Source organism: Podarcis tiliguerta, assembly GCF_965153285.1.
Source record: "Podarcis tiliguerta genome assembly, chromosome: 1".
Lineage (NCBI taxonomy): Eukaryota > Metazoa > Chordata > Lepidosauria > Squamata > Lacertidae > Podarcis > Podarcis tiliguerta.
Genome location: NC_139534.1, coordinates 104,264,887 through 104,284,716, shown reverse-complemented (window position 1 = coordinate 104,284,716; position 19,830 = coordinate 104,264,887). Strand labels below are relative to the sequence as shown.

The 19,830-nt window shown below is 44.7% G+C and overlaps 1 protein-coding gene across 1 annotated transcript in view; it reads left to right on the top strand.

Moving 5' to 3' along the window:
- The window catches only part of LTBP2 (latent transforming growth factor beta binding protein 2), a 134,033-nt gene that overhangs the window by 102,370 nt on the left and 11,833 nt on the right, over window positions 1–19,830 (top strand). The window contains exons 16-25 of the mRNA XM_083446998.1: window positions 1,694–1,819; window positions 2,069–2,197; window positions 3,236–3,355; window positions 9,100–9,225; window positions 10,527–10,652; window positions 15,373–15,495; window positions 16,397–16,522; window positions 17,190–17,312; window positions 17,554–17,685; window positions 19,250–19,375. Coding sequence (XP_083303124.1) covers window positions 1,694–1,819; window positions 2,069–2,197; window positions 3,236–3,355; window positions 9,100–9,225; window positions 10,527–10,652; window positions 15,373–15,495; window positions 16,397–16,522; window positions 17,190–17,312; window positions 17,554–17,685; window positions 19,250–19,375 — 1,257 coding nt within the window. The remainder of the gene's footprint in view (window positions 1–1,693; window positions 1,820–2,068; window positions 2,198–3,235; window positions 3,356–9,099; window positions 9,226–10,526; window positions 10,653–15,372; window positions 15,496–16,396; window positions 16,523–17,189; window positions 17,313–17,553; window positions 17,686–19,249; window positions 19,376–19,830) is intronic.

Below are 19,830 nucleotides of genomic sequence, written 5' to 3'. Positions count from 1 at the left end.
TCTTTTTCTGCTAAATCCCTGTAGTTTTTCAAATAACTGTTATACTTAGCATATGGTGCTTTTTCAGTGTTCAAAGCACTACGCAGACCTTATCTCTGCAATGTGTACAACAACCCTGTATTATTATTCCTCGTACTGTAAAATGAAAGACTTGGGGCTCATCCGCACTTGCGTCCGTCCCACCACTTTCCCTTGGGAAAACCTGCTCTTTACCGCTGAATTGGAGCAAACATCAATCAGGTTTTCTGCGGATGGATGTTTGCTCTGATTCGGCAGTAAAGAGCAGGTTTTCCCTGGAAAAGTGGCAAGGCAAACAGAGAACTGCTGAGACCCATGCCTGGACAGCATGGGACAAACAGAAAACCTCTTGAACCCGAGAGAAGGCTAGCCCAGAACCACCTAGTGGCACAGATGATATTTGAACTAGGTGCTTCCTGGTTCACAGCTCAGCCTTTTAGCTTTTATGCTAGTTCAAAAAGAGGTTTCGCACTATCTAGCTTCACTTAGAAAGAACAGCTGGGCCAGGCTTCATATAGTGTGTGTTTTAGTATTTGAAAGACACAGTGAATTTCCCTTTGATCCTCATGACGTAGGTGACTAGGCTCCCAATTTGGCCCAGACAAGCATAGTCTTGCCAGATACTTATTTCCAGGCTTCCCACAGTGCAGGAAAAGTGCCTAGAAACCAAACAGCATCAAATAGACTCTTCTTAGCAAACACAGAAGTAAAACCAGAGTCCCTTTTATATAATAAAAGATAGGCAGGGCAGGAAAATGTGCAAAATGTCTCTTGTCCTTTACAGAGCTGAGTCATGGGGGTTTTCTGGTGGAGTGGGAAGTTCTGTGACCTCAAGAGACAATATGTTTACTGCTTAGATAATGGCAGCTGTGTTATTTCAGCATTGTCTAATGTCTGGTAGTTCTACCAATGTCCTTACACTTTGTGTTAAACTTTCTTGGAAAGAACATCTCTCACAGTCTGGCTCTCAATAGCCTTTTTGTCTGAGTGGGTTTGTTTTCAAGCTGGTTGGATGACGAGATAGTTTTAAGGGCTCATCCCAACTTCCTTTTGTGTCACATTTCTAGGTACAGGTCTGGGCTTTAAAACTCTGTGTCTGAATGTTGTTGGGGTTTTTTGTCCCAGCGTTTCCCCCAGGAAAACCTGTGTTTTTTCACTGGATGGGAGAAATAGCAATTGGGTTTCTGTGCATTGCTATTTGCTTCAATTCAGCAGTAAATGATGCTTTTTGTGGGGAAAGCTCTGGGGCAACCCCCCCAAACTCCTGAAAACACAGACCTGTGCCCGGAAAAGCGTGTTCCAAAAGGAAGTCTGGATGAGCCCCAAGACTGTTTAGAGGTGTGGCTGTTATTCAGCTCTTGCTGAGTTGAGTTCCACTGTCCTGATGAGCTTGACAATGAATTGATGCAATCCAAAGTGGAAACTACTGGAAGCAGAATTTTGTACACTGATCATTCAGCGCATGCCATGCTATCCCCTTTTGGCACTATTTAAACCAATGGCTATTGCCACATCTTGTGGCAGTCAATTATGAAAATCGATAAGAACATAGGAAGAGGTCTTCAGAATCACCTTGACAGCTTACAAGCCTTCCCAGAGCCTTGGACAATTCATGTGCTTTAAAAACCGATAAAACACTGCTTGTCTCCTGACAATACTCTTTCTTCATTCTCAGAAATGAGTGCCTGCTCCTCTTCACCCAACATCTGTGGTCCAGGCAGCTGTGTGAACTTGCCAGGAGGATATGCCTGTTTGTGTTACCCTGGTTACCGACAGCATCCAAGTCACTCCTATTGCATTGGTATTTCATTGACACCTGGTTTTGTTTCTATGGGAGAATTGTATATTTGGGGCAGCGAGGTACCATCCAAAGGACCACTTGAATGTTCAGAGAATGCAGTTGGGAAGTGCCAGAGCATAGGATGATGCGGAAACTTCATGCATGGTCTTTAGATTCCAGTCTACAGTTTTACAGCCCTTGTGCTACCTCTAGGAAGGATAGAGGTGCATAGTAATGCCAGCTGACCTTGATTATCTCCTCTTGTTTCAGATGTTGACGAATGTGAGAGAAATCCATGCAATGGGAAGGGCCACTGCCTTAACAATGAGGGCTCCTATTCTTGTCTCTGTTTCTCTGGGTACACCCTTTTCACCTCACAGAACACACAAACATGTCAGGGTGAGTTATGTTTTTGTGGCACCCACCAGTAGAAGATAAAGCAAGTTGCCTGACCGAGTTTCTCTGCATCTGTTTGCAGATTAGTGGGACAGGAGTGTGCTTTTGATCTGTCTTGTAACTGGAACTTTTCCTTCTCTGCCTCCTTGGAGTGGGACAGCTCTGCTCTCTTCTCTGTGTCCAAGAAAACTTCCTCTGGCAACTTTTCCTATGTCTTTCATTAGTGCTTATATATGGGAACAGAAACTGGGCTGAGTGGCCTGAAAGTTGTCATCCTCCTTGTTCTTTTATGGCTTTGTCATTACACTGGATCACGTTCAGTTTTCCTAGGGGTAGGACAGTGAATAGAGTGGTACCTCGGGTTAAGTACTTAATTCGTTCTGGAGCTCTGTTCTTAACCTGAAACTGTTCTTAACCTGAAGCACCACTTTAGCTAATGGGGCCTCCCGCTGCTGCTGCGCTGCCGGAGCACGATTTCTGTTCTCATCCTGAAGCAAAGTTCTTAACCTGAAGCACTATTTCTGGGTTAGTAGAGTCTGTAACCTGAAGCATATGTAACCTGAAGCGTATGTAACCTGAGGTACCACTGTAATGCATCAGCAAGGTGGTGATAAACAAATGGAAGAGCAATAGTAAGGACTCACCCACACTTTTGCTTGCCCCTTGCCTAGAAAGTGTGGGTCCGAGTGGTTTCTAGGCATGGGCTCAAGTGGTTTCCCTCTTGCCCCACTCCCTTCCCAGGTAAAACCTGCTCTTTAGTGCTAAATCGGAGCAAATGCCCATCCAATTCAGCAGCTTTCACCAGGAGGAGCAGCAGGACGAGAGGAAGTGTGGAAAGCCCTGATATGGGCATACAAAAATGCTGTGTTTGCATTTGCTATAATGCTGAATCCTGCACTGAGGAGGGGTGCAAATTAATTAATAGGCTTGGGTGGTAATGTATAGGTAATGGAGGTGATGCTATCTAGCTGCTTGGCCCACAACTAGAGCTCTTTGGATCCAGTCCTTTTGCTGAAGGGACATATCTCTCTGTGTTAACAGATCTAAATGAGTGTGACCAGCCAGATGTTTGTCGTGGAGGGCAGTGTGTCAACACACCTGGCTCTTATCTCTGTGAGTGCAAAACAGGCTACACCATGAGTCACAGGGGACAGTGTGAAGGTGAGTGTGCAAAAAAACCATTTTTTTGGTAACTTGACTATTCCGAAGCTACTTGTATATTTGCATGCAAAAAAATATCTCCTTGAATATCCACTTGGGCTTTACTTTCACTTCTTACTAACATAGCACATCTGCATCCTCAGCAAATGCTTATCAAATCCCCTTGATCCTTGCCCATCCTGGCTTATAAAAGCTAGCTGGGAAGGGCTGGGCGATGGGCTTCGTGGGGTGGTGAATGCTTCCCTCCGTGAGGGAGTCTTCCCAGACCCGCTGAAAGAGGCGGTTATTAAACCGCTTCTTAAAAAACCATCTTTAGATGCGGCCACGATGGCCAACTATCGCCCAGTCTCAAATCTTCCATTCTTGGGCAAGGTGATAGAGCGAGTGGTGGCTGAACAACTCCAGGCACGCCTGGAAGAAGCGGACCATTTGGATCCCTTCCAGTCGGGATTCAGGCCTCATCACGGGACTGAAACTGCCTTGGTCGCACTGGTTGATGGTCTCCGGCGGGCTAGGGACAAAGGTGAGAGCTGTTTCCTAGTTCTGCTGGATCTCTCAGCGGCGTTTGATACCATCGACCATAACATCCTTCTGGACCGTCTTGAGGGGCTGGGAGCTGGGGGTACTGTCATACAGTGGTTCCGCTCCTTCCTCCTGGGCCGTGTTCAGAAAGTTGTGGTGGGGAATGAGTGTTCAGACCCCTGGGCTCTCACTTGTGGGGTGCCTCAGGGTTCTGTCCTCTCCCCCATGCTTTTTAACATCTATATGCAGCCGCTGGGAGAGATCATCAGGAGGTTTGGGCTGGGTGTTCATCAGTATGCGGATGATACCCAGCTCTACCTCTGTTTCAAATCAGAACCAGTGAAGGCGGTGACGGTCCTGTGTGAGTGTCTGGAGGCGGTTGGAGGATGGATGGCGGCAAACAGATTGAGATTGAATCCTGACAAGACAGAAGTACTGTTTCTGGGGGACAGGAGGCGGGCAGGTGTGGAGGATTCCCTGGTCCTGAATGGGGTAACTGTGCCACTGAAGGACCAGGTGCGCAGCCTGGGAGTCATTTTGGACTCACAGCTGTCCATGGAGGCACAGGTTAAATCCGTGTCCAGGGCAGCTGTATACCAGCTCCATCTGGTACGTAGGCTGAGACCCTATCTGCCCACGGACTGCCTTGCCAGAGTGGTGCATGCTCTGGTTATCTCCCGCTTGGACTACTGCAATGCGCTCTACGTGGGGCTACCTTTGAAGGTGACCCGGAAACTACAACTAATCCAGAATGCAGCGGCCAGACTGGTGACTGGGAGCAGCCGCCGAGACCATATAACACCAGTCTTGAAAGACCTACATTGGCTCCCAGTACGTTTCCGAGCACAATTCAAAGTGTTGGTGCTGACCTTTAAAGCCCTAAACGGCCTCGGTCCAGTATACCTGAAGGAGCGTCTCCACCCCCATCGCTCTGCCCGGACACTGAGGTCCAGCACCGAGGGCCTTCTGGCGGTTCCCTCACTGCGAGAAGCCAAGTTAACAGGGAACCAGGCAGAGGGCCTTCTCGGTAGTGGCGCCCTCCCTGTGGAACGCCCTCCCACCAGATGTCAAAGAGAACAACAACTACCAGACTTTTAGAAGACATCTGAAGGCAGCCCTGTTTAGGGAAGCTTTTAATGTTTGATGTATCACAGTATTTTAATATTCTTTTGGAAGCCGTCCAGAGTGGCTGGGGAAACCCAGCCAGATGGGCGGGGTATAAATAATAAATTATTATTATTATTATTATTATTATTATTTAGAAGGACGCTTCATCTCATTTGCTACACTCATTGAGATTAGATTTAGCTGGAGTTTTTACCTCTCCTGGCTACAAGGGGGCAGCAAACACAAACAAAAGCAGCAGAATATAGTATGTGCTGGACAGAGGCTTCCCTCTGCTGGGGAAAAGGAGGAAACGCCACATGCTTTCCCCTTGGCTGCTTCTCCTCTCCTTTTTCAATATGGCTTGGTTGCTGCACTGAAATATAGCCAGGCTGGTATAAGAGTGACATGCATATGCAGGGAGGTATTCAGAATTCCATTTTAAGAAACAGTTTAAGAATATTAAAATGTGGTTGTTGGGTTTCTTTGTAGGCAGGGAATGAAGCCTCCTGGTTTGGGGCTTTAGAAATATTTGGGGGTTTAAAAGATTTCAATATTTTATTGAAATAAAGCTTATTTACAGCAAACCTGATTGCTGCTTGTTCTGGTTCAGCGGTAAGCAACAGGTTCTCCTGGGGAAAGCAGAGGGACAAACACACAAACACACACACAGACACATGGAAACAAAACTGGAAAGACCTGTGCCACAAAAGGAAATCTGGACGAGTCCTTATTCGTAGTTATTCACATATGTTACATTGTTGTCATCCTTACCATTATCTTACAAGACAGACAAATGTTGTTATTTTCACTGGCCATTTTGCCTATTCAGATCAAGGGGCTGAGGATGAGAAGTGGTGGATTAAGAACATAGTCTCACCAGCAGCTTCCCATGCGGTCATCTAGCTCAGTATTGTCTGTTCTGCAGCCTGGTCCTTTTATCTGATGATATCAGGGATTGAATTGCATACACATCATGTGTTCTGCTGCTGAACTCTGGTCCTTTCCCTGCTATTCTTAAAGGCACTCTGTGAGTTCAACAGTAGGCCACAGTTTCAAACCAAGGGCTTCCTGATTTGTAGCTAAGGGGTGTGTGTGTGTGTGTGTGTGTGTGTGTGTGTGTGTGTTAGCCAACTTAGTTTCCTCAATCCAGCAAGACTAAGTTGAAAATTCTACTTCCCTCCTCTTGCATCAGTGTGTGTTCCGTTTTCTCCAGATCCCCTCAAGCCTCTCCTTTCTCTGCAGGTTTCAGCACTTGCTGAAACTGTGCTGCAGATGGCACTGTTTGTAGGTTCAGGAGCTGGTTCCTGAGCTAGCACTCTTAAGACCAGAGGTGTTTGACTGTCTCTGTGTGGTGCAGCAATTTCAGCAAAGCTCAATGCCTATTTACATCACTCGGGGTCTCACAATCTCTTCTTTTGTCAAAATTTGTTGTGAAGATGAAGTGAAAGTGGCTGCGGAGGCCTGGGAGGAACAGATTGAACTCCATTTGTCTTTTCTGGAATCTGAACAAATATGGATCCCTTTGCAGACATTGATAAGTGTGCTAATCCCAGCTCCTTTCCTAACATGCCGGGACGCTGCCGATGTCCTGCACCAGTGAATAGCTAATGCTTATAGATCCTTATTGTTTTGCTTTTGTCTAGGCATAAATTCAGTATGTTATTAGTTTATTTTGTTGAACATCTCCTGATTTTAGCACTGATGCAGGGCAGACTGTGATGGTTTTTAAAAAAATAAAATAGCGTAATAAATAGTGTGTAGGTAAAAGCCATGCACTCCCTTCACTCAGCTCCTGACTTCTCTTGATTTATGATAGACATTCCTTGTTGAGGTATATGGATGGCCCACACCAGCCCTGTGATTAAAGCACAGTCAGGAACTAATACGGCCAGGGGCGAGTCCCACTCTCTGCCATCTCTTATTTTTTTGCTTAAACCCCCCACCATCAGCATGGGTTTGGTTGCTTGGCATCATGCAGATATGCAGCTTGTATATGTATTCTTGCTGTTGTTTAGTCGTTCAGTCGTGTCCGACTCTTCATGACCCCACGGACCAGAGCACACCAGGCACTTCTGTCTTCCACTGCCTTCCGCAGTTTGGTCAGGCTCATGTTTGTAGCTTCCAGAACACTGTCCACCATCTTGTCCTCTATCGTCCCCTTCTCCTTGTGCCCTCCATCTTTCCCAATATCAGGGTCTTTTCCAGGGAGTCTTCTCTTCTCATGAGGTGGCCAAAGTACTGGAGCCTCAGCTTCAGGATCTGTCCTTCCAGTGGGCACTCAGGGCTGATTTCCTTAAGAATGGATAGGTTTGATATTCTTGCAGTCCATGGGACTCTCAAGAGTCTCCTCCAGCACCATAATTCAAAAGCATCAATTCTTCGGCGATCAGCCTTCGTTATGGTCCAGCTCTCACTTCCATACATCACTACTGGGAAAACCATAGCTTTAACTATACGGACCTTTGTTGGCAAGGTGATGTCTCTGCTATATGCATTCTAGACCTGTACAGATTGTCTATATATATTATCTGTATTATACTTTGGGTCTGTGAATAGGTCCACTCTGGGACCTGCTGCCTGGCTTTTGGCTTTGGCTGATTAACATTCTACGTCTATACGGCTCTATACGGCCTAGGACCCTCGTACCTACGGGACCGCCTCTCCTGGTATGCCCCACAGAGGAACCTACGGTCTGCAAATAAAAACATCCTGAAGGTCCCAGGCCTCAACTAGGCTGGCCTCAACTAGAGCCAGGGCTTTCTCGGCTGCAGCTCCAATCTGGTGGAACGCTCTGTCACAAGAGACTAGGGTCCTGCGGGACCTGACATCTTTCTGCAGGGCCTGCAAGACAGAGTTGTTCCACCAGGCCTTTGGTTAGGGCGCAGCCTGACTCCCTCCTCTGCAACCTGCACAGAATTTTGCTTAACGATTGCCATTAATTTGATTTTAATTAATTTTTATAATGAAATGTTTTAGAACGTTGGATTATTTGATTGTTTGATTATTTGAGTGTTGTTAGCCGCCCTGAGCCTGGCTTCGGCTGGGGAGGGCGGGATATAAATAAAATTTATTATTATTATTATTTATTTATGTATTTATTTTATTATTATTATTATTATTATTATTATTATTACATCCTTTCAAATGTGTTTGCAGGGATTATTGCTTTGTTTTCGCACTTGTTTCTGTATTGTATTTTGTCTTCTCGTTTTGTATTTTCATGTTGCGAACTGCCCTGTGATCTTCGGATGAAGGGCGGTATAGAAATTTAATGAATAATAATAAGTAAAAAAAACAAATTTGGTAACAATAATAACAATAGACTGCAAATCAAGAAGCAGCTAGGGCATTGTAGGCTGGACAATTGCCAGGTGAGTGAACAGGAGGTGAAGCAGAACCAGGACTAGAATGCAGCTGAAGGACTTAGAAAAGTGCGAAGGGGGCAAGGATTGTAATAGCAAGGCAGGAGAACAGGTGTCTGGGTCCAGGGAAGCAAGAGCCAATAAGATTCAAAAAGAAAACCTGGCTTAAGCAAGAACAACAGCTTTACTGAACAGAAAAGGGACACGTGTCTGATTTGGAAATAATAGGAAGAAAGCTTGCAGAAAATCTGACTACCTACTTGCTTGGTGGTAGCTGTAATGCTTCTGCATAGATAGAATCATGAACTTTCTATGACATCCTGCAGCTCAGTCAGTAGCTACCAGGTTGCTGAAAATGTGTCACATGCAGATTTCTGGCTGCTTCCGTCCTCTGTCCTTGCAATCTCCTCATTGCATCGGGTGTCAGATTCTGCACTGAGTTTTGCACATGCTTCTGGAGGCCTTCCTATGTTCCTAATTTTGATGGCTGGCGTTATGTATCAAGCTGGCTCTAAGTGCTCCCAGAGGTTTTTCCATATTGTGTGCTACGGTGTGCAGTGGAAAATGCTGCCAAGATAGCAAGCTCTTGACTCTCGCAGGCTTCTGTGACCACCTTACTTTGCGTGCAATCATTTCGACGCCTTTCCGTGCGTAGAGTTCTTTGTCTTCTCTGACTGTTGATCTATAAGGCTCAGTGTCCATTGCTCATAGATCAAAACTTTGTTCCCTGTCTCAATAATTTGTTTGTTCTAGATATCGATGAGTGTGCAACCCACGACGCCTGCCCTAGAGGACTCTGTCTCAACTCTGAGGGCTCCTTCTCCTGCATGGCTTGTGGCATTGGCTATATTGCGTCAAGGGATGGAAGAACATGCGAAGGTATATTCTGTAGCCAGGTGTGGTGAGCAGGGAAGCTTCCTCTTCATGGTACATTGGCCTGAAGCATGTAGCCACAACCTTATTGTGAGCATAGGTCAGGGATGGTCAGGGCTGATGGGAGTTGTACTCTAGCTACATGAGGACCACAGTTGTCCTTCCCAGGCTTAGCTGATAACTATTGGCAATCTGCTTCATGGAAGAAAGTGGATTGTTTAGTCAGTGCTTCATATTCTGCACATACATCATATCAGCCATGCTAGCTAAACCTCTTAACCACTGGCATGTGAGGTGCATATATTTAGGAACACCACCCTATTTTATTTTAAATTGTTTGTCATGTATTTTGAATTGTTGTAACCTGCACTGGGAGCTCAGGGTGAAGGGTAGGTAACAAATTAAAACAACAACAGCAACTTCCCTGTACAGAGACAGTGTCTCTTAATACCTCTTGCTAGTGATAAATAACTGGGGGTTTTCATCACCTTCATATTCTTGCTAGGGAGATTTCAACGGCAACTGGTTGACTCCTGTTAGACTCCTGGACTTTGGTCCAATTTAACAAGGTTTTTCTATCTTACATGTTTACTTATTCTGCCCACTTCCTCATCAAGTCTGTCCTGCTGTCCTTCCGGATTGGCTCTAAAGTTTTTTCCCCAGGGGGAACTGCTCTAGGACAACAATATTGAAGCTTTAGGCACATGGCTCCCCTCTGCAAGAATCCCGGAAAGTGTAATTTCTCAAGGGTACTGGGAACTGTTGATCTGTGAGAGGCAAGCTACAATTCCCCAGATTCTTTGGAAGAGTTGTGTGCTTCACACGTACGGTTTGTGTGCAGCTGGGACTTGCTTAGGAATCTACTTCTTCTCCCCCCCCCCCCCATTTGGTTCACCTTTATCACATCCACAGCCCAACAAGACAACAGCAAGAATCCCCCGACAGCATACGAATCAATCTGGCTAACACGATTCAAAAATACACACTCATACCCGGCTCACACACAAAAACAATTCTCTATTTCTGCTTTCAGTCACAAGGGTGGACAGAACCACCATCAGCTACTTCAAAACGGCAGAGCGCCTACAGAAGAAGCCTAACCTTTGATCTGAAGAAACTTAAATGAGCTTCTGAAACTTAAATGAGCTTCTGAAATGAGTTTTAGAGGGAGTAACGGCAGAACTCTGTCCTTTTAGATAGGTTTCTGAGAGTATGCTGCCAAGGCTGTCTGCAATATGAATGAATTTTTCCTTGGGCACACTGTCTTGACCAGTATCCCCCATCACTGTCTGTTCTTTCCTCTCTAGATATTGATGAATGTGCCTCACACGCAGCTTGCCCTCAGGGAATCTGCACTAACACCCAGGGTTCCTTCACTTGCCAAACCTGTGACACTGGCTATGTGCTCTCATCCAATAAGCTCACTTGTGAAGGTAAAGGTACTGGACTTCATTCTGCCTGGTTGAATGACTGTAACACTTGCCACAAATTAAACCTGTATGTAGTGTAATAGCTGGACAAGCAGAGATTATGATCAGGATTGATTCTTCCCTTCCCCAGTATGATTTATCACCTAGGACATCTCATGCCACATTGATCTTATTTTACTTCTGTCTCTGGCTATGCCTCCATTCACAAAAGTCCTGGGCACCAGCAACCTAATGTATTCGGGACTCTCTGGGTTGAGAATATCTGGCAGAGATTAATACATTCATTAATGAATTGGTTGCAGCTCCTCGGCTAACTTACATTAACTCAAATTAGAGCAATTCAGAGGAGAAAAAGGAAATGGATCAGGGGAGTGAAAAGAACGAGTGCATAATTATTCAGAAAGATTAAATGAGACAAACCTGCCTAGTGATTTCAAACCACAAATTAGGGGAGGGGGTGAATGGAAGATATTGAATTTTCAGTGTCAAAACAACCAAGGGAGAATAATTAGGCTGGGGTGCAAGGGATATAAATATACCAACATAAAAATAGAAAAAGTACTAACAAAGCCAAAGTGAATGGGCAATTAATTAGAGAACATTGTGAAAATGGCTCAGACAGCCAACTTAACAAAGTGTTTGCAAATACACTACAGGTAAACTTTTATCTGGTTAAATAGGCCAGTTGAAATAAATTTGCTACTAGCAAAAAATAAATAAAAATGAATTAGCAAAGATCAATTGCTTTTTATTGTTGTGAACTATCTTGAACAATTAATTTTGTAAAGGAGATGTGGAAAATGTAAACATACATAAATAAAAGTCTCCTCTTAAGGTGGGGCTGGGATAACGGTCGTTGTGCAATTGAGAGTAACAAAAGTGCCACTTGAAACCCCACCACCACCTCGCTGGAATTGGGCTAAAACTGGGAATATTCAGCACAATGGGAAAGCAAGTATTATAAAAGAATCATGTACAACTGTCTTTTCCTCCTTGCTGTTCTTTTTGCTTCTCTTACGAACTTCCAAAAACCGATAAAGCAGACATCTGTCTTGCACATGTCAAAAGCATAAAGTACAAACCTGGACACTATGTAAGTACTGTAAATAACAAATCGCACACCCATGATTCACGCTGAAACCGAAGGACATAGCTTCAACAAAATCAACATAACTCAAAATTAGGAACTCGCATGTTTACAAGAACAGGGTCCATGCAATGATATATTTTGTTCCCCAGATGGTCCAAGGGCATCAAAAATATTTGAATAATCTACAGTTTGGATAAACAGGATTCCTACTTGGATGACTACATTTGTCTTCTCTGGAATCTTTTGCAGTTGTTGATGAGTGTGCTATATAAGGACATATCTAGCAGACCTGCATAACTGGTTCACAGCTAGAGGCAGTAATGCTTCCAAATGCCATTTGCTGGAATCCTCAGGAAGAGAGCGCTTGGGTCCTGTTTGCAGGTTTCCCACAGACACCTGGCTGGCCACTGTGAGGACAGGGTCCTGGACCAGATGGGCCTCTGGTCTGATCCAGCAGGCTCTTCTCATGTTCTGAAAACTCTACTGTAAAATTTTACAGCATTGGGATGCGGGTGGCACTGTGGGTTAAACCGCAGAGCCTAGGGCTTGCCAATCAGAAGGTCGGTGGTTCAAATCCCTGCAATGGGGTGAGTTCCCGTTGCGCCATCCCTGCTCCTGCCAACCTAGCAGTTAGAAAGCACTAAGTGCAAGTAGATAAATAGGTACCGCTCTGGCAGGAAGGTAAACAGCATTTTCGTGTGCCAGAAGGGGCTTAGTCATGCTGGCCACATGACCCGGAAGCTGTACGCTGGCTCCCTCGGCCAATAAAGCGAGATGAGCGCCGCAACCCCAGAGTCGGCCACAACTGGACCTAATGGTCAGGGGTCCCTTTACCTTTACTTCACACATTATAGGTCCATGGGAGTCAGACCATTGGTCCAGCTAGCTCGGTTTCATGCTTAGAAAGCTCAGGTCTGAGAGGTTTTTCATATGTCCCACTTTTCCTAGGAAAACCCGCTCTTTACCACTGAATTGGAGCAAATGTCTTGTCACGCAGAAAGGAGGAGGAAAAAACTTAAACACATAGCAGAGTTCCTAAAAACAATAGACCAGAGGCAATTGTACTTCATCCAGCAGAGCTTTTACTGGTACAGTGGTACCTCTGGATGCGAACGGGATCCGTTCCGGAGCCCCGTTCGCATCCTGAAGCCAATGCAACCCGCATCTGCACGTGCACGGGTCGCATTTCTCCACTTCTGTGCATGCATGTGACATCATTTTGAGCGTCTGCGCATGCGCGAGCAGCGAAACCCAGAAGGAACACATTCTGTTACTTCCGGGTTGCTGCAGAGCGCAACCCGAAAATGCTCAACCTGAAGCTACTTCAACCCGAGGTATGACTGTACTGAAGGCAAATAAGCATAAATGGTCAAAAATCCCATACAGTTAGGGTTGGCGCAGTCCATAAGAAACCGGTTGCAGCAAAAAACCAATACAACTTACGAACTTATAAGACTAAACCTTAACACTACAGAATACGGAACAGAACACTAGAACAAAGAGACAGAAAACAGAAAGTGAGAGAGACCCAGGCTCCTCCTGGCCTGGGTCAGAAAACCTGACTGATGTTTGCTGTGATTCAGCAGTAAAGATCAGGTTTTCCAGTGGGACAAGCAGAAGGGTAGGCGAGCCCTCACTGGTCACAAGGTTTCAGGCAGGAGCTTTCCCCAGCCCTTATCCGGAGATGCAAGGAATTGAACCAAAGACCTTCTGCACATAAAACGTGTTGTGCCACAAAGCTACAGCTCTTGCCCCTTAAAGGGATCACATTTCTAGGCTTGTGTTTTGTTAAATTATGGGAATACACCTTTAAAAAAGAGAATGTGTGAATGAGACAAACACACGTTGGAAGCAGTTGCGTCACAAGTGCATTCACCAAGAGTAAGAACTGTCTGCAGTTGTCTCGTGGGTGCACCCTGGCTTTGTTGCCACTTCATATTAGGAATGGCCACAGAATAAAATGAACAGGAAACCAAGAAAAGAGGCTGAACATCAGTGAGATGGGTTGCGTTATCAAAAAGAACTGGAGCTGTTTTTCCTCTAGTGTGCTGACCAATTCACAGGACCCTTGTGTGCTGCGACATGCTGAAATGGGGGAGTGCATTTTGCTAGCATTTTCTCCCCCTGCAAAGGGAGCCCCTGATTTATAAGGGTGCAGGTGTCGGGGCTATGGAGCAGGGGAAGAGGGAACACATTCCTGCTATCATTCTGTAATTTCTGCTGTTTCCTAGCAATGTGCCAGAGATATATGTTCAGTGTGTTTGTATATACAGCTTCAGTTCCTACTTCCTGGAAAATAATTTCCTCCTGAAATTTCTGGGTCCTACAAATAATATCATTAGGCCCCTCAAGACTGCTTTTTTAAAGGGTGTTTTCAGCAACATGTCATTGATGCAACAATCGTGTATTAGGAGTGGGTGTATTTTGTCCACACTATGTTAATTGTTCTGTGGTGCTTCCCCAATGTTATAACATTATTGTCACCTGGAGGGGCACTCTTGCACTAAAGTACAACAGAGGGGAGACAGAAAAGGACCCAGAACATTTGTGGTATAAAAAGTTACAGGATTTCAGCAGCTAGTTGCAGGGCATGCTGCAAAACTTTTGCAGGCACAAAGAGTATACCCTCATGGGAACAAATGAACACAATAAAAAAGAAGTTTGGAGGGCTGCTAATATCCATCCTAATTCTAGCTCTTAAGTTCTACAATAGGGAGTAAAAGCTTCAGGAGTTATGCATAAAAGACATTGTTGTGACTGTAATAAACAGATGTATAATTTTGCCATTTCTCTCCAGCTGGTAATTGATTGTGTGGGAGTCTTTTTATATATGAGATACGTTTACAGGGGGAAATCTTTTGATGTGACTGCCTAAATTGATGTGCACTTAAGAAGCGGTACTGGGTATGAGTGTGATAATTTCTTGGTGTTACTTTACAAAGTTACATTCTTTTAGATGTACACACCTTAAGATGGTTTAAGAGGACATCTACAAATAACACTACATCTGCAAAAAACCTTTTGTTGTATCACACAGGAACACTCATTGGGGAGCTGTGAACATCTCTTCTGAATGCATGTAATGGCCCTTAAGTAAGGAAAGGAAGCGAGTCTGTTTAATTAGCTGATGGATTGGGGGTGCGGGGGACATCCAGTTCCTTGAGGAAGTCAAAGTACTGCACATTCTATTCTTTTACTGGACTAAGATTGTGTTTGCCTTCCCCTGTGACTGACGCTGAGGCAGCTGGGGGAGAGATATGCTGGAGAATTCCTTCAAAGATTAGACTGACCTAGAGAAGAATATCACTCATCAGAATATGGGTCAAAGACAACTGTGTAGAGATAGCTGCACAGAGAAAGAAATGTGTGCTTGTTACCTTCCTAAGAATTGAGCTGGGGTTTGACTAACATAAATTACTTCTGCAACAGCTTGCACATAGGTGCTCTGTAAATATCTCTTCTTTGCAATTTTTGTTTTTGTTTTAAAAAGAGCTTAGGCTTGCATAATTCCTCTACGTGGGACCAATTTTCTTATATCCTGTGTTCCTCCCCTCCTTGTTTAAGTGCTGCAGCTTCCTATAATGGGTTCAAATAGTTCTCTACCATTAATCATGTCTTCCTTTGCTTGGACAGATATTAATGAATGTGAAGACGCAAACACTCACTGCCTAGGCGGCGAGTGCTTAAACACACCAGGTTCCTACAGGTGCCATTGCCGGACTGGATTTGAGCTCTTCAATGGAAGCATCTGTGAAGGTATGACAGATTCTTCCCCCATGGATCTGTCCATTCGTCTCCCATTGAGCCATGTCTTCGCCATTAGCTCAGGAAAGGGAAGAAGGAAAACACAAACAGTATCTTTTGGGGCTTCCCATTCCTGACCATGTGGCCCTGGTACAAGCCAGCCTCCTAGGGTTCAGGAAGAAATCGCCACACAAGCTTGAATAGCTCTCCAAGCCAGTGGTTGGGAGAGTGTTCATGTTGGCAACAAAAAAATTGAGAGAATAAATTGAGCATTTGTCAAGATAAGCACCTGTTCCCATCTATATAAATTTAAACAGTAGACTTGGACTCTCCGAGCCCTCTGTGTGAGGTGGTTGGTCAAAGGGCTCATCCCTTCTGGATCAGATGGAGAAATCTTCAGATCTTCACATCATCCAGTTCCTTCCCCTCCCCAACTCTTTAAGAAATGCCTCAAAGGCATAGCTATTTTCACATGCCTGTGACAATTAACTAAGATGTTTGGATTCAGTGGATCTTCCCCTTTCCTTACCCGTTTCCTCTTTTCTTTTCCTCATTTGACTGTTCATTTGTATTGTGAGCCCACCACTGTTCTCATTCTGTGTTCTTCTTCATTTCCTTCTGTATTCTGTCTTAATTCAAGTGCCTCTTAAATAAAGTCATTTCCATACAATCAAGCAAAACATGCCCAAGTTGCATTTTCCCTTGTGGAAACTGTTGCAAGCTCCTATAGAACAATGTCCCTTCCAGAAACAAAAGATGTGGCTAGCATAAGCATCAGGATGCAGCGAGCATTGCTGCTGGACTTGAAAGAGCTGTCCTTTCTATAAGGCTATGTATAAGGGCTGACAAATAAGAATACTCAGTAGCAGCTGGTCTGAGTGAGTTGTCTGTAACTATCTTTGCTCTCCTGCAGATCTGAATGAGTGCCTGGACAGTGGCATCTGCAGCCCCAATGGCGAATGCCTGAACAGCCATGGATCCTATTTCTGCATTTGTGCTCTTGGCTTTTCAAATGCTGGTGGTGGAGTCAGCTGTCAAGGTGAGATCCTAGATGCTAGAATGGCTTTGGTCTGCTCCTCTGTCCTCTTGGACCCTTCATGCCAATAGTGATGGGAGATCATGCAGGAAAACCCAAGGGTCTCTCTTCCCCTTGCTCCTTCCAAATTGGTCCAAGTTCCCCTCAAAATTCAGGCCCAGTTCATAAGTAGCTTGATTCAGCATCACCAAACCCACGCTGCTAGCCCTCCATTAACCTGGTGAGAGACGACGGTGGCTTAGAAGCTTTGTGGAACTGGAAGCTTCAGGCTTAAGGCCTAGACCCTCTCATGATACTGTTCAGGAATGTCCCTAGTTCCAAGGAATATGGTGCTTCCAAGAGTCAGTGGATTCACCTCCTGTCATGTGGCCTCTCTTCATGGTCCTCACTTGCAAGGGTGAATTTTGGGGCAGGGGTGATTGGTGGTTTGGAATGCTGCGGCTGTGAAAGGGCATCAGGGCCCACTTCAAATTTGGCCCAAGCCGCAATCTCAACAAGTTCATTTGGGCCCACTTCAAATTCAACTCAAGTTCATTTGAACTTGCCCATCACTCATTTTTAACCCTTACTGCTTCCGTCCTTGGTCTTCTGCCCTCTTTCAAGATTGTTTGTTTGAAGTTGCCAAATTTATGCTGTGCCTTTTTATGTCGTCTTATATTCCCTTCTCCAGATGTAGATGAATGTGCAGACCAGTCCAGGTGTTTGCGTGGGCAGTGCCTCAATACAGAAGGATCTTACAGCTGCTTGTGTCAAACTGGCTTCAAACATTCCCAGGAGACTGATGATTGTATAGGTAAGAAGTGAACTCTAAAGGAGGAGAAATGTCTACAGAATAGGGCCAACTAGTGTCATATCTAATGCAAATAACAGTCATTAAATGCTAGGGGCTCTTATCTTGCACATCAACCACTGTAGTCATAGAAGTGGTGTTGCACATTGTTGCCAGGACTCCATTTGGCTTTAGATGTGTATATTCCCTTTTTATGTTTGTCTTTCTGACTACTTACTTTGAAATGCTTTGCCTTGGATTACAGATGTGGATGAGTGTGAAGAATACGGGGATGCCGTGTGTGGCACATGGGAATGCCAGAACACCTTGGGCTCATATCACTGCATTATGGGATGTCCAGCTGGCTTCCATCGCACATCATTTGGCGAATGCATTGGTGGGTTCCATGTCTGTAGAAACTCCGGGGCATTCAAAAGTCAAGAAAAAGCCTCTGTAATGGAGGACTTCAGCCGATGAAGGAAAGGAGAGGAAAGTCATGACCAACATGAAGGCAAAAGCTTCTGCCTCTTTCTGCCTTGTTGTGCTCTCATTAAGCCTAGGCATCTTCCTTTTTTGAATGCAATAAGAGAAACCACCTTTTTTCTTTCCCTATTAGGAAGATTGTTAAGGAGCTGTATGCACAAGATAGACATTTCAGTACTGGGAGCCTTTAATAAAATATAGCCTGCCAGGATTTATTGGCCAACCCATCTCTCTCTTTCCCTGTCTGTTGCAAACTAGATCAAATAAGCAGGGGCTGAGGGCAGTGTAAATATTGGACTTGGTTCCTATAGTAGTTGTGAAAGGGGAAATGATCTGCTGGAGACAGCACTGTTTCAATGCCTTAAAGATAAGCTCCAGTTCCTTAACATTTTGGGAGTGTCAAAATGTAGATACATATTGTTTCCTTAGCTAATACAGTGGTACCTCGGGTTAAGTACTTAATTTGTTCCGGAGGTCTGTTCTTAACCTGAAACTGTTCTTAACCTGAAGCACCACTTTAGCTAATGGGGCTTCCTGCTGTCGCCGCGCCGCCAGAGCATGATTTCTGTTCTCATTCTGAAGCAAAGTTCTTAACCTGAAGCACTATTTCTGGGTTAGCGGAGTCTGTAACCTGAAGCGTATGTAACCTGAAGCGTATGTAACCCGAGGTACCACTGTACCATGATTATTTTCTGCCCGTCCCAGTAATAGGTGTTACTGGTGTCGTGACTTCAGGGCTTCTCCTTAGTGCAATGCAATCTTTAGTTAATACGGTGACTCTTTCCAGTCACCACAATGTTTATTTTAATGTCCAGTATGGAATTCTCACATAGGTGTGTGTGATCTACATAGGGGAAAAACACAAGCCCAATGTTAATCTGTTTCTGAAATGCATTTATGGTGGAGAAGTCCGAAAACCTCCTTGCTGCTCTGCAAGTAAAAAAGAAGGTTAAGTGCAGTTAGTTGAGCACCTTTGCACCATCAGACTGCCTGTTTACTTTGACCTGGCTGTGCCCAACATCATTGACACAGTCACGTCCTTCCCACATACTTTATAACAAACATATAGAAACCATCTGAATCTTGCCTGTACTTATTTACAGCGCAGTGTTTTAAATTTGTTTTCGTTAATCAAATTCTGGTTATATTCCCTTTCTTTCCTCATTAATTTTTCCACATTCTTCCTTCATCAAATTCCTTACCCCATAAAACAGCCCATTCCTCTTGACATCTTACGTCTTCTACATGTCAGCTTGTTTCGTTTTCTGAACACCCTCAGATGGTGTTGCAATGAAGTTCAAAATAGTTCATTGAATTACTTCCTATTCTTGCGCAAACTTCTGGTCAACTGAGGAGCTAGAGATGTCCCTATTGCGAAAGATGGAAGATTGCTAGCCTATGATTGTGATACACAAGTGGGGATGGGCTTGCTAAGAAAATAGACTCTGTGCTGATTCATCTGTCCTTCCTCCCTGCAGATATTGATGAGTGTGCCAACGAGACTCTGTGTGGCAGTCATGGGTTCTGCGTCAACACAGACAGCTCGTTCCATTGTCTGTGTGACCGTGGCTATGAAAACTCACCTTCAGGCCTTGACTGCGTTGGTAAGAGTCACTCAGCATTCTAGTTTCATGTTACTTCTTTCTCCTAGATGCTGACAGCTCTCCAAAATACGGGCCCAAGATCTCTTCATGCTTCTGCTCTCATTGTCGTAAATTCTGTCCTCATGAAAATCCAGCCCCTCATAATCCCTAGTAATAAAAAGTCTTCTGTGATTAGGCCCTTATACTGGAGGGATAGGACTGTAGGCAAAAGTAGCCCTAGATGAATCTCCAAGACTCATCAGTTCCTTTTCTAAAGGTGTAACAAGATGTGATGATGGCACGACTCATGTGTTATGTATAAAGCAAGGGGATGCAAAAGAGCAGAGGATGGGGTGGGGGGCTTCCTAATCATTCCCCTCTCCATGCTTTCCCCCCTGAAACTGCCTCTTCCCATTTGCTTTGTACCAAAAGTGGTTTATATATGTATTTGCACTTGGAGCCCAAACTTGAGAAAG